Source organism: Lytechinus pictus, chromosome 11 (assembly GCF_037042905.1).
Source record: "Lytechinus pictus isolate F3 Inbred chromosome 11, Lp3.0, whole genome shotgun sequence".
NCBI lineage: Eukaryota > Metazoa > Echinodermata > Echinoidea > Temnopleuroida > Toxopneustidae > Lytechinus > Lytechinus pictus.
This window is the reverse complement of record NC_087255.1, coordinates 10,970,185-10,985,471: the sequence shown is the minus strand read 5'-3', so window position 1 is coordinate 10,985,471 and position 15,287 is coordinate 10,970,185. Positions and strand designations below refer to the sequence as shown.

At 36.6% G+C, this 15,287-nt stretch overlaps 1 protein-coding gene across 2 annotated transcripts; it reads left to right on the top strand.

Annotated features, from left to right (window-relative positions):
- The first annotated feature begins 348 nt into the window (after positions 1–348).
- On the top strand, positions 349–11,945 carry LOC129270806 (thimet oligopeptidase-like). Of its 2 annotated transcripts, none has more exons than XM_054908135.2 (8): positions 349–791; positions 1,344–1,448; positions 1,882–1,989; positions 3,474–3,547; positions 4,076–4,307; positions 5,532–5,663; positions 6,678–6,794; positions 8,347–11,945. In XM_054908135.2, exons 1-8 carry the CDS (start codon positions 789–791, stop codon positions 8,428–8,430), a joined length of 855 nt encoding a protein of 284 aa, XP_054764110.1. In that variant the 5' UTR covers positions 349–788; the 3' UTR covers positions 8,431–11,945. The 2 variants fall into 2 exon arrangements, with proteins under 2 accessions (XP_054764110.1, XP_054764109.1); XM_054908134.2 differs by lacking the exon at positions 3,474–3,547 and adding an exon at positions 3,329–3,402.
- Positions 11,946–15,287: the final 3,342 nt, after the last annotated feature.

The following is a 15,287-nucleotide window of genomic DNA, read 5'->3' as shown; positions in this document are numbered from 1 at the left end:
CAAAGTTCATTCAAAGCTTCAAATGCAGCTATGTATTAGCTTACCACAGCTTCTTTCTCCCTTTTTTTTTAATCGGGCAGACTAAACTTCAATTCCAACAACTTCTATTTCCATTTCAATGATGAATTTTCAGAGAAAATTGGACTGTTTGATATCCTCTATGAGAAATGATAGAACCGAAGTATAAAGGAAATAATAATGTCTTGATTGACAGCTTATAGCAAATTGCTCATACTGTATCATGTCAGTGTAAATGTATATTTTATCTATTAATATCTAATATTGATGATGCAAAGAATGGAGGTGAAATAAAAATGCCTAATGTAACGTTTTTCATTCACACTCTGGGCAGTGCCTGTTTCAAATTATTTTATGTACATACAATGAAAGCCATGAAGCATTTTGCAGAATTGCAAGACATGTATGAAATTCATTCTCCAAATTACAATGCGATTCTCCCATCGGCTCTGTGTAGAAGAATGCAGGCCTTGAAGTTTGATATTTTCTGGGTCACCTTTCTGCATTCCAGCTCATATGGGGAAAATTAAAAGGGGCACCTAAAATATCTCAAGGCCGGTGAAAGAGGCATTGAGACTAATCAATATGGCAGGGGTCAATTTACGACGTGGAAAAGCACATTGTCAGGTTCTCATAACCCACCACAGTTTATGGACCATGGCTAAACCTCCTACTTTTGTGTTTTTAAATAAATTCTCCAGGAGCTGCTTGGATTGAAGTTTGAAGAGGTACCCAAGGACCAAGCACCTGTCTGGAACGATGACGTTCAAATGGTAAGATAGAAATTCTATGTACATTTTGTCGGTGATTGTCCAGACCTTTGTATTGGAATGTGCGACCATGCGAAACGTGCAAACAAGAAAATCAGATCTGATCTTTACGATATTGCCACAATTTGTGAAAAGCCATGTTACTTTGACAATACAGGACAGGAATGCCTGTGATCCCCTCTTTGAATTGTGAATTTTTATTTTTGTTCAAAATCGCAATTAAAAAATGGATGAAAAATCTGCCATATTTCAATCTACCTTACATGTACATTGTTATCTACCCCCCTTCTTGTATTTATTCTCTATCATCCTCTACTTAATCTCTCTCATTTGGTTTTCTTCATCCTACTACTCATTTGTAAATGAACTCACAGCTTATCATGCTCAGCTGTGTGGAGTAGAAACAAACACATCTTTACTATGTCAAAATCCTCTATGTAACACTGATTGCGCACAATTAAGGCCTAATTTTGAAGTGCATTTCGTAGGAGGGTTTGGAAATATAATGTGTGCATTTTTGGTTAATTATTTTCAATCTTTCTTTTGTATTTGTAGTTCAGTGTGACAGACAAGGAGACGGGTCAGTTCATGGGTTTCTTCTACCTAGATCTGTTCCCAAGGGAAGGCAAGTTCAGCCACGCAGCCTGCTTTGGTCTTCAGGTAAGAAATAACTCTGTCCTGGTTCATTAAAAAAGGAATGAAAAAACACCAATCATTTGGCACGTAGCTTTATGTCCCAGGACAATGTCATGCCAAAGAACATCCATGCTGCAGTGTGATTCAAACTCATGTCGCCTTTGCTTGCATTTTAGTGACACCAGGACCCAGTAGACTGACTGGAAACCAATCAGAATTGTTCTTTCAAATTAGCGATTAATCACTAATCGCAAACCTATGTGTTTCGGGGCCTAGGGGCCGGTTTCATAAAGAGTTGTTATAACAACAAACGCTGTATGTTGTATATCAAATTTACTATCAGCCATTCAGATTGAAATATTTCAGTAGCTTTTATCATTTGTCATTATAACAAAGTTTATGAAACTGGAAACTGACCCGCGACCGTCTTCATAATGATGTTTATGTCTGATTTCAGCCTGGTTGCATCGCTCCCGATGGTACCCGTCAACCAGCCATAGCGGCTATGGTAGCGAACTTCACCAAATCTACATCCGATTCCCCTTCATTATCCACCCACGATGAGGTAAGTAGGCAAAAAGATAATTTTTCATTTTCGGGGGCTACTTTTCACAATCTAATGCCTAAATCAACTACATTGCATTATATTTTGATTTTTCAAGGTTCTATTTTTTTTCATTTTCCAGGGCTCTTTTGAGCTTTTGGGGGGTAAAATCGTCTCCCCCCCCCCCCATGTAATTTTTTCCTTGGAAGTTAGCAACAGAAACACATGGATGTTAGGCTTACAAAATGTTGCTAAACCTAATTCAAAATTCTTAACTTTCATGATTAGCTTGTAGTTTAACCCTGTGTATATAGACTCTAAAGTGAGTAATCTGAGATAAAAAGTTTTTATGGTTTACTTGCACTGTCATTGAGCTTGCGGGGAAGGGGGGGGGTTCGTCGCTCTCGTAGATTTGAGATTTTAGTTATGTGTACACTGAAATAAGCATGTCCAGTTCAGCTTTATCCATTCTGTCTAATACCCACTTGTCCTAATTGTTATATGAAAGGTGTATGAACCCAATTTTTATTTGACAAAGTAACAAGATAAAGGAGTAGGCAAAATGGATAGGCAAGGTGGATATTAGACCACATTTAGTGTAGGCCAAATAGCAACTGGACCTAATTGATAGTAGACCTAGGCCCTGTCTTACAAAGAGTTACGATTGATCCATCAATCGTAACTCTATGGAAATCCATCAGTGTCATAATTTTTTCTGCAGGAAATTTGCGTAATCTCCTTGGTAAATTAAAGAAAATCACACTGAATCTTCAAGAGAACGGTGAATATATGAATATACATCACATCTAGAAAATATTTTGAACAAATTTGCACTTTAGATGTTGCTGGCCGTCCATAGTTGTGGTTGATCGGATCAATTGCAACTCTTTGTAAGACGGGGCCCAGATCGGTTTAGCCCATGAGGTATAAGACCCAAGTGAGGAGTAGACCAACTGCTTGTCCACCAAGAGAGTATAAACCTGGCCGATGTGGTATTAGACTATCTGAGAAGTGTGGGGGCGTCATGGTCTAGTGGTTATGACTCTCGTCTTTCAATCAGAGGGAAGTGGGTTTAAGTCCCAGCCATGGTGTGTTTTCCTTCAGCAAGAAATTTACCCACATTGTGCTGCACTCACCCCAGGTGAGGTGAATGAGTGTCTGGCGGGATTAATTCCTAGAATGCACCAAGCACCTTTAGCAGCTGGAGCTATAGCCACGGTAATATATAGTGACTAGTGCGCCATTGAATTGAAACAAGATAATCAGCACCTCATAAATGTTATATATTGTTATTGAGTAGACCAACTCCTTGTAGTCGAAATGAATTTAAACCATCATGTGATCTCTTTGAAACCATCAGGTAGAGACGTTCTTCCACGAGTTTGGACACGTCATGCACCAGCTGTGTGGACACACCAAGTTCCGCTTCTTCAGGTACTTTTGTAAAACCATTAGCTTCCCCTACTTATCATCTAATTTATTATCTTTGTCCTTGTGTTGCGTAGGTTGAGACATTCTTTCACGAGTTTGGACACGTCATGCATGACATTTTGGGACAGACCAAGCTCTGTTTCTTCAGGTTAGTGTTAGCATTTAGAGGACGATTTCGAAGTGGAATTCTCTCAATCTATTCACGTGAATGATTATTAGGATGCCCCCTAATTGGAAAGTCAAGAAACTGGAAGGGCCGTTTTCACATACCTGTTTGTAAGCTACACGTGACTTGTGAATGACTCATAACCCATTATTGTGCTAAAATTCCCTGTTTTTACTTTTAATATAATGGACGTGCATTTCCTGCAACATTGATCGAATTTTTAATTATATTCAATTTTCCATTATGATGCAAGTTGAGGATGAGAATTTTAATCTACCAAATCAATACCATGGTGTTGCTGGCTTTGCATAGTTGAGATAGATTGAATTAATTGCTCCACTTCAAAAAGATGAGGTGTATTGGTTCAGAGAACATTCTGAACTAATACGCCATGCATTCTAGATGATTGGGTCACTGGCTGTCCATAGTTGAGATTGATTGGATCAATCAAAACTCCTTGCTGGACAAGGTCCTTCAAGTTCTCTAACCACATACATTATTTTCTTGTAGCGGTACCAGGGTGGAACGTGACTTTGTGGAAGCCCCGTCCCAGATGTTGGAGAACTGGTGCTGGCAGGCGGAGACCCTGGCACGGTTGTCCGGTCACTACAAGGATGGCTCTGCCCTCCCTGCCGAGATGGTGGACAAGCTGGTCAAGGCAAGGAACGCCAACGCCGGGGTCTTCAACCTCAGACAGATCCTTCTCGGAACTTTTGATCAAACGATCCACACTCGAGATGAGGTAAGTTTGTTTTAGAAGAACTAGTTTTCATCCCTTGTCTGTTCAAGCCTAGGGAAGGAGGTAGAGGTAAGAGTATCTTTTAGGCTGTCAAGAAAGACTTGCTGAAGGCAAGAAACAGCAAAGATTGGGTCTTCAACCTCAGACAGATTCTTCTTCGGAACGTTTAATCAAATGATTCACCCTAGGGATGAGTTTATTTTGTTTGTTCTCTTATGTCTGTTCAAGCTTAGTATAGGGAGGGTGTTGATCAGAGTATCTTTGAAGGCTGTTGGAAAGGCTTGCTGAAGGCTTGGAACAGCAATACCAGAGTAACTGTCCTTAGACAGATTCACAAAGAGACAAGGATTGTTTGCTTTAAAGGGTAAGTTCACCCTGAAGAAAACTTTGTTGTAAAAATAGCAGAATTTTGTATGGTTCCTGATGACTTTATTTTGTTTTCTATTTATGATCGGGTGTGAAATGATTTGTCTATTGATATACGAAAGGCACAGTAAAAACAATTTTCAATTTTCTGAGAAAATGACATTTCATTGATTTTTTACCATTCGCTATGTAGGAATGCTGCTCGCATATGACGTCACAAATCCAAAACTTTGAATTCTAATAACTTTCTTAATCTTTGACGGATTATCCTCAAACCTTCACCAATATTTTGTATTACTTTTTCTGCTATTTTTACAATAAACTTTTCTTCAGGGTGAACTTCCCCTTTAAAGGAACAAATGTGACCTGCCACCCCACAACGAGTCATACGCAATGAATTTGAGAGTTTTTTCTTGAGCTTGAAAAAGCACTTTATGGGCTATAAACTGATATATAAAATGTCAAAATTAATCAAGCATAACCTTGGTAAGGAAAATGGGGACCTGTCAGGAATTGTTCCTTCAAAGTTGAAAGGCATGGCATATTACAGCTACTCTTCTAAAGGCTGGGTAAATATGCTGCTGTTTGGTGGAGCACCTAGGGAGATAAGAAAAGTGTTTGTTGATATATGCGACTATGATTATTGTAAATTGCCTGACCTTGTGGGTAAATTATTATTCTATGGGCTAATACTGAGACTGTTAGCTCAGCAACGTCATAGAAGATCCTCATTACCTCAGCTACAACTCTTGAAATCTACTTTTGCATGTAGTCAGTAGTCTTGGATATGTCAATGTTATAAATGATTTGATGCAAATAGCCCCTCTTTTCTACTTTTGCCCTCTTGACTCTTTTCTTCAGGCTGACACAGAGACTATCTATTCGGGTCTATCAAAGCAGATCCTTGGTATCCCAGCCACTCAAGGAACCAACATGTGTGCGGCCTTTGCTCATCTAGCAGACGGTTATGATGCTCAGTACTATGGATATCTGGTAAGTCTTCATTTCGTATCAGGTGTGTGTTTCATAAAGCTGTTCGTAATTTACGAGCGACTTTACAAACGAGTGGTGATCCTTTCTGGCGGTAAACGATGCGCACCAAAGTTTCATTGGTTTGGATAAAACTCCTAAGAAAGGATCACCTGTCCAGCTTTATGAAAAGGTTATTTCCAATTGGTCTAATGCCAATTCTACCAATTACCAACTCCTCTACTATCATTTGGCTTACCATCAGTTCATCCACTATCCACATGGTATAATTGCCATTTTGTCCACTCACCATTTTGCCTAATAACCAGTTGGTCCATATAGTCTTACTATAGAGTATAGAGTATAGTGTTACTTTGTGTTAATTGGGCGAAATGGATGAAAAGAAAATGAGTATTGGTCCAACTGGTTATGAGACAAAATGGTCATAGACGAACTGGTGATTAGACGAAGTGACTATTGCACCAAATGGTTGTTAGACGAAATGTTGATTGACGGAATGGCATTAGACTAAATGAAGGTAGACCATGTGGACAAGTTGGCCTTTGAAACACCCACCAGGAGCATTGTGTTTTAGTGGTGATGACTCTCGCCCTGCCATTCATACAAATCCCGTTGCAGCACTTGTCTTCTGTGGCAAGGTGTTGATCTACACTTCGCCATTTTCCACCCAGGTCAATGGAAACCAGGTAGATATTTTCGGGGGGGGGGGGGGCTCTTTTTCACCACCCGCATAAATCTGCTTCATTGGATAAGCTTTGACAATGCAGTGAATGGGATTTTCGAATGCTCTTTTTCATTTTCCAGGGCTATTTTGAACATTTCAGGTACAGAACCGCCCCAAGCCCTGAGTTGTTTTATCCCTTCAAGTTATAAAGCTGCAATTGAAATAGCAACAGTAATATAGCAAGAGAAATTTGCGAACATTTTCTTGCAACACTTCAGACAATTTTTTTTTCTCAAATCCTTTCTTTTTCTTCCCATCCAAGTGACCACTCTTTCCATTTATTTTTTATCTAGTGGAGTGAGGTGTACAGCATGGACATGTTCTGTTCTCGCTTCAAGAAGGAAGGGATCATGAGTGAGAAGGTCGGCAAGGAATACCGCAAGTACATCCTCCAGCCTGGTGGCTCCATTGTAAGTAGTCTTGATGGTAACGTACATGTAACTCTACCTTAGTTGAACTTTCATAAGTTGAATCAAAGACACTACAAGGGGAACACCTATTTGAAACGCTTGATTGCATTCATGGGGAAGGGCGCCCAACAGCGTTGAGTAAGTAAACCTTCGCACATCGGCACACAGCTGTGTATAAAACATATGGTGGATGTGGGAGAGGGCACAAGGGCAGTGCATATAGATAATTCCACCTTTTCTTTTCCAGAAACCTCTAAGATATATTCATCTCTAATTTTAGACCAAAAAAATGAAGAAAAAATTGTTTAAAATGTAAATATCGTCTATTTTGTCACCCCTCCACCATTTCTCTCATATGTTTTGCACACAACCCAAATTGGCGATATGCAGCTATCTACTCACTCAAGGATGTTGGGCGCTCTTCCCGAGTGTTTCATTACGCACTCTATTGACTGTCTAGTCTTCCCCTTGTATTGTCTTTGGTTGAATCAATTTGTTGGACTAGATTATTCGAAATAGGGTTATATACCTCATCTAAGTTAATTTTTGCTAAGTTGAACATATGTATGTGGTCCAAAAATATTTTACTGAGGCAGAGATACCTGTATTTGAGTGCTGATTTTGTTTTGAACACGTATCACTACTACTTTCACTTCAACCCTGTGGTTGCTATTTCTTTGTCTTCTCTGTCTCTCTCACATTAAAAAAAAATAAAAATAGTGGACATTCCATTACTATAATTTATTCTTCTATATTCGTAGGAGTGTCTTCTCATTCCTCTGTGACTCATCATTATCAGATGTTACATGTATTGGTAACTTGTAAGAGAGAAAGTACTCTGATTGTTGTGGAATAAACACTTCTAGTTTAGATATCAACTTGTGAAGTCGTACCTTTTCTCTATGCAGTGTGAAAATCTAGCATACAAGCCAAAACTTAACACTATCCATTGTAGGAGCGACTTTCCTATCTGAAGTCAATATTGAGAAGATGTATGGTAGTGGATGACACCATTACCAAACACATTTCATACATTATATCATATCAAGCACAATATTTTTTTTAAACTTTCTCGAACGCCCACCACAAAGACACAGATTCCTGCAGAAAATCAAGATGTGAGAATCTCGCCCAAGACCAAGCATCTCTTAGAAATGCTTTGTACTACCGACCTCGTGTTTATGTGGGGAAATTTTGACATCAGTTTTCCCAGTCCATCAGGGAAAATTGAAACTTAAAATACATGTATTTCACTGCAACAAAATACAAAACATGCAAAACTGGGAATGGGTTTAAATGACTAGGGAATTTTTTAACTTCATCAGGGAATTTTGTTTTCTTGAAAAGCTGGGAACCCTGGAAATGTGACAGAGTGAATAATCAGTTATATTTCATAACTGAAATCGAAACAAAAACATTGCAAATGTGTTTTGGGGTTCTATCATTATAGCATGCATTGTTGAATTTTCAAGTTTACACATTTATGAATTCGAAAAAAAATCTTTTACCTTCTACCCCTTTTCGGGTTTACTTTTTTTTCTCCTTTACCCAGGATGCAATGGACATGCTGAAGAACTTCCTGGGTCGTGAACCCAGTCAAGAACCATTCCTCATCAGCAAAGGCCTGGAGGTTTAATGTCAGTCTACATTCTTAGATAGACCAACAGCTGGACCCTATGGTGGTACAAGACCAATGTTAGACTAGGTACTTCACCACAAGAGATGAAGTTGAGTTCTCAGAAAAGTAAAATGCGACCAGGCATGGCACCACCCACACAAAAAAATGGCAGAAATGACTTCAATTAATTATGCCTACTGAAAGAGGAGATTCTCGGCTTCAAAATAATATATAACTTTTGGATGATCATAATCCTTGTTACAAAGGGAATAACATTCACTAACAATAAATTGTTGCTTTTGAAGAGAAAACACGGATTAAAGCTAAGTCTATTGGATTGCACTTATACCCTCACTCTATTGTTTAAAGGGGACAAAAAGAGGATTGTTGGGGTTCATTGGAATTGACATGAAAGGGGTCATTAAATTGGCTTCAAAGTTGTCACACCAATTTGGCACATCCTGTTCATGATAATAGAGAAGAATTAATGCAAGAGCTTATCCAGTTTTTAATCCATTGGTGTTCAAAATAAGGAGAATAATTTAGTTTTCATGAAGAAGAAATTGCTACACCCCTCCCCCTAACAAACAACATGAGTCTAATTAAAACTGCAAAAAAAATGTCTCTTAGGTTTGTTTGGTGCATCAATTTTTTGATAGTGCTTAGAAAAATCAGTGCACACTCTTTCAAGAAGTTACTAAGAACAGAAATTTTGCCATTCTGACCAAAACCACTCTTAATGTCCTACAGAAAATCACACTGCGACTTTTTTGGTTATGCCATTCCTGGTCACAAATGTAATCTGTAGGCTCTTTGTTTTTGTTTGTTTAAGAGACAATCATGGGAAAAAAATTACTCCTCAATAGTATGGATCTTCAAATTCCATTACATACAATATAAGGCAAGCATCACAAAAGGTTCTGGACCTTCAATTCCATGTTTAATTATGTAGTCCCATGAAATCATTTCTGTGTAGAGTGTATGTGACACTAGCTAATTTCGTATAATTCAAGTATTTGCGTACCATTCTTGAATGATGCATTATCGTCCCTTTCTGAAACTCAACTTTATCCCCAAGATCTCCTTTCTCTGGATTGTATTGCTTAGAATTCACAGATGATCTATTCCAAAGAATTCCTTGGGAATCACAAAGACAAGCAATGGGATGTGATGATCTCCTTGACCCTAAGGTATCGGAATGGATAAATTGAGCCTTCCTTATACATTTTTACAATAAAATACATTCATATTATACTGACACGATTTGTTTACACTAATCAGCGTCATTTGTAAAACCTACATGTAAGACTAGAATGCCAACGACCTATAGCATTTCATATTTGAAGATGAAATAGTAATTGGCTGATTTTTTTTTTTTTTAAATTAGAGCAAGAAAAAACTAAAACAGGGTTAAAAGTTAAGAAAACTTCTCACAATTTGTCATTTGTGTATACTGGAAATACAATCCCAGGGGAAGAGATATAAATGTTGAAATAGATTTGATATATATGTATATATTTGAAAGTGACTTAATATAGATACATCTTTTCCTTTATATTTTCTCTCACTTTTCTCCCTTTTTTCCGTGACTTGATTATCTCTGTGCCTGATGCATTTGTGTAATGTACTTTACATGTATACGTTCTATGCAATTCAAAGCAATGTTGTTTGGTAACTTAGAGGTAAAAGGACCGTCGGTTGAACAATGTTGGTCTATACATATTTTATGGAGTTACACTATCTGCCAAGTTAGCAATAAAGTCTGCATGTGTGAAAGTTGCCATCATTGTGCATGACCAATAACGCTGATGATGGAGGTCATGTTCACATTCACACATGCTGTCTTCACATTGCCCAAATAGAGGTCACGTTCACATTCACACATGCCAACAAACTCATGCTTCTTGGATCAGAAGAACACCTATATGTGGGGACCATCAGGGTTGTTCTCATTTTCAGTCCTGGTGGGTGTTTCATGAAAGTTGTCAGCACTGACTAAATTGTCAGTGCTGACTATTTTATTTAAATTCTTGGTTTTGATTGGCTGAGTGACACTGGTCTGACTTTTACTATGGTAACTGTTGGAGAAAGACAAATCGTCAGTGCTGACAACTTTCATATAACGGTCCCCTGGGCCAATTAACATAAAGCTTGGTGATCAATCATAGGGCTGTTTTCTATGATCGATTGCATTTATTATTGTGTATTATCAATTGTGAAAGAAGGTCCGACTATCGGTCGCTAAGCTTGATGTTACGTGACCCTGTTGCTCTACTTACGGTTTTATTTTATTGTGAAAACTCCAAGGAAAGCGACTAATATCTGAATACAAGAAAGGATTTGAAATACGATAACTAATTTCCTACTTAATCGAGGTTAGAGTAGAAAGGTAGATACCCCCAATTCTTGAATATCCCTTTAAAATATCAAATTTAGCAATAGTTCAATTTTCAATAATGTGAATTTAGAACTGCAGACAAAGCCTTTCTCTTCATTCAAGTTATCACTTATATTTTCTCGTGTTTGCATCTAATGTTTTTGTCCGTCCATCTCTCACTTTCACTCTCGCTCATCAATGATTGCTAAAAGATTGCGTCTTTGCCTCAATTTTTCTAATGAATTTTCTATCACACTACTCGGCTGTATGTAAATGTGTGCCTTTCAGTAGAAATGGAGAGGCGGTTTTCATTCGTCTTTTGTCGTACAGATCGATGTTTTTGATTCAATGTATCCATCACCCAAAGTTTCACGTTGAAAGAGCATCTTGGTTTCATTATGTAAGCCTTTTGCTATTCCAAGTTTGATGTTTGTAAGAGTGTTGAATTATTCACCGTTTGAAAATGGCAAGTTGCAATATTATGTTCTGGTCATATATCCAATGTGATGTTGAGTGGTGAAGTAGTGGCTGACAGCACAAAAGTGGTATTTGAATACAAAGTTGTCATTTTAGGAAATGTATTCCCTTTGTGGGATAAACAAGAGTCAGTGTGAGAAACATGGGAAATGTTCTAAATAGTTTAAGGCATCTTTATGATATCGATAATGATTATGTTAAACATTTCTGTGATGTTAAAGACAAATTATCCAAGAGTATCGGTAGGATCTTGAATTTTCTTTTGTTTGCATAGTTGGTTAGCATTACAATATAGGCTGAAAAGCAAATGACATATTTTTCCTCAAAATAGTCTTTGAATCGGGTGTGATGTATTGACAAATTTGTCTCAGACTCATAGATGTGATATGTGGTGTTGTGATTTGTGAACTCCTTTTGATAAATGAAAACATAATCTGCCATGAGTTTATTTAAGGATATGATATCACTGCAGTGGAAAAGAAATGTATGTCTTGAAATTTTGATGCATTTTCTCAGGAATTGAAGAAACCAAGATGTATGCTCAAACTTTGAAGTCATGAGTAGGAAGTGTGAATTAATTTTTTTGTTAAAAGTTATGTTTTGTTGAAAATTAGAAATTGTTTGAAAAATCTATTCTGTCTTTCACTATTAAAGCATTTTGAAAATGTCTGAAGATGAATTTTGTCATCTTGAATTTCTTACTTGAGTAATTATACTGTAACTGTCCACTAACTTTATGAATATTTGTGTGCATTGAGGCCACCGCACACCTTAAGATTGGTCTGCGACCCGATTTTGGAATAAAACAGTAGAATTGATGCTAATATTGAGACTTGGAATATCTTACTGTGTAATGTTTGAAATCATCGTACGAATACCTATGCTCAAATCTGTGACTATGCTTTCATCCTCATTAAAATAAAAGAGAATTTAATATCTAGTCGTAATGACATCATACAGACCTGCCAACCAGTACATTTTAGCCGTATTTAGTACGTTTTTGCAACCAAAATACGGCAGTACTTTTTTTCTTTGAAAAATACGTTTTTTGTAAAAAAAAAAATTGTAATTTATTGAGAAAAATAATCTCTATATGTCTCTATTTCATAAAACGTGCACAAATATGGTTATTAGATCAATGTAATTTCAGGTAACTTGTTTTTTTTTCAATCATTTTGTTCAAACCAGGGTGAAGATACATGTAACACATGTTTTTTTCATCTGCAAGAGCAGTGCGCATTTTAGCTTGCATGCAGCTTGAGCGCCGCAATGAGCGAGTGTGCCAAGCATTTTATTATGAAATCATGTAGCAATAAAAGTTCTGTCATAAATATATGCCATTTTTGGGCAGATTTTTTTACTTGGATATACTTGCAGATTTTTCATCGGAGCAATTGTCGCCGGAGCGAATGTCATGGAACCGGTTTTCAACATGTAACCATGTTTCCCGATTCAATTCATATCAAGCAATCAAAAGTTCGTGTAATTTGGAATTTCCCCGAGTTCAAGAAAATCATTTTGTGTTTATGGCATGATGAAATTGCCATACAAACAAACACCGGCATACGCTAGTTAAAACATACAGGTGCAACAGCCCCTATACGGCATTTCTACCATACACAACAAATAACAAACAGTAGCAGAATGATATTGCATAGAAAAGATCTACCATTTATTTTGTGTAATATTTGCCTCAACAAGTGTTTCCTTTACGAGTACAATGTATAATAAGATAGACTGACAAATTCATAATTTATTACAACTTTTATGACAGTTTTTCTCTTTGTTTTTTCTCTCTCCTTTTGCCACTGGCTACAAAAGAAAAGTTAAATACAAGCATGATATACAAAATAAAAACCAGCTCAAACACAAATTGTGTTATCATTTACTGTTACATAGATATCTCGATCTCACATGTGACAAAACATATAATCACTCATGTATATTAGCTGCATTGTATTTTAAGAAACAACATATAGAGTTATGATCGATAATGCAGACTTGCGCCAAATTGTTCATCAAAATGCATGATTTTAACCATCACCCAGAATTTGAATATAAAAAAAGAATTGCCCATGATCAACAACATCCAGAAATGAATTTTTTTAATGAGATCTGTTTCTTTGAAAAATCAAACTTCATTGTCTTGATTCTCTCTTCTTTCCCCCCTATTCCAGTCTCATAATTAATTTTGGCTTCGATCTTTCCATTGTTATATAATACAGTTCTAACATTAAAAGGGAATTTCAAGGATCCAATAATTGACAAAGTCCCCCCCCAAAAAAAAAAAAAAAATTGATTATGATCACATGATACATTGCCAATTTGATAATCACTTTTGGCACACTGATCATTGACTAATTTCACACACAATAAATATGCAATGTGCCTTGTTAAATCATCTGAACGATTAAGCACAATATGACATGCTTACTTAAACCATCTTAACAATAACTAATGAAACATAATAAAATGTGATATTTTTTATTCATCTTAATAATCATCTAAACATTAATTCAACAGATTGATTGAACATACATGTACCTTAAATAAAACAGTTGGCATCTGAAGGCTACCTAGGGCACATGTACATAAGGTAAAACAGAAAATCACAATTGTTTACGAGAAATATACAAACAAGTTAGAGATGAGATGTGGAGTTTCAGACTCTCAATTCCCCAGGTATAATTGGGAACACGAACACCAATACTTTCAAAATGTCCAATTAGAGGTGCATCGACTGCATTAAAATCAGTTTTTTTTTCAGATGGCTCTTGGTACGTACTGCCGCTGCGATGTCAATTGTATTGCCTTCTTTCTACATCTGTTTTTTTGATATCCACAACTCTTCTTGGTTGGCATTTTTGAAATACCCATGAACATGAAACCAAAAAAAAATCCATGAGAATGATTGATTCATCCTTTTCTTTTTTAGTTTGAAACATACAAGCCATGTGACCCATTCAAAAATTAATAACAAAGTTTGGAAGATTGAGAACATCTCTCCTCTCAAATACACTACTCTGCAGGCAGAGGTTCTAATTGACATTTTCATCTACAAGCAAGCCTTCAATGCAGACTACCTTATATTCCAACAGCTTTTTATAGAGCTGCAGTACACACTCATTTTAGCACCACTAGGCTAAACTTCAGACCATGTTATATGTTTATACAAATTGAGCGCAACATTACCAAGAAATACTGAATTCCAATATTTTTCAACTGAAAAGGTAATGCTACACCAATCAGTAATGGAGTATTTTAGTTAGTATGCTTCTCATGAGCTGCTTGTACATTTCATACATGATAAAATATATGTATATTGCATTCCATATAAGCCATGTGTGGCTGAGTTTGTTATTGTATTTCAGACATATTCCACAGAAGCCGAATGAGTCTGAGATTGTATTAAATCATTGAGAGAAAAAAAAAAACTACAAAAAACATAATAATTCAAACCACTATTACACATAGATGAGTTGTAATGGGTATGCTTTTATGGCACCAATTGTCATGATTGCTCTATTTAATTTTGATAATTCGATAACTTAAACAAATTTGAGTTGATCATCTGAACAATTAAATGAGTTGAATAAGGCCTATAAAAAATTCTGCAAACATGTCTGATGAAATTTTAACAAGAGACACAAACAAAAACTGTTTTGATAAATCGCCATGGCAACATAGAATTGGCATACAAACCCTGTATTTCTTCTTTCCTTACTTAATCCTTGCTAGCATTTCCTTTTTTTTTTAATTGGATTTTCAAACTTTAGCAAGTATAATCATTTGGAAATGAATTAAGCATTATGAAAAAAACTATGGTGTTGAAAACGCCACCAGCGGCCTGTTGCATAAAATGTTTGTCATAAACAAAAATCTGGCAAATATGCAAAAATTTAGGTTTTTCTTTTATGCACCAGGTTGCAGAGTTGTGGAGGACTGCACCATCAAGTGTTGAAAATACACCTTGGGATTTACTGTATATATAACACCAAACTTAGAGTAATAAAGAGAGAAA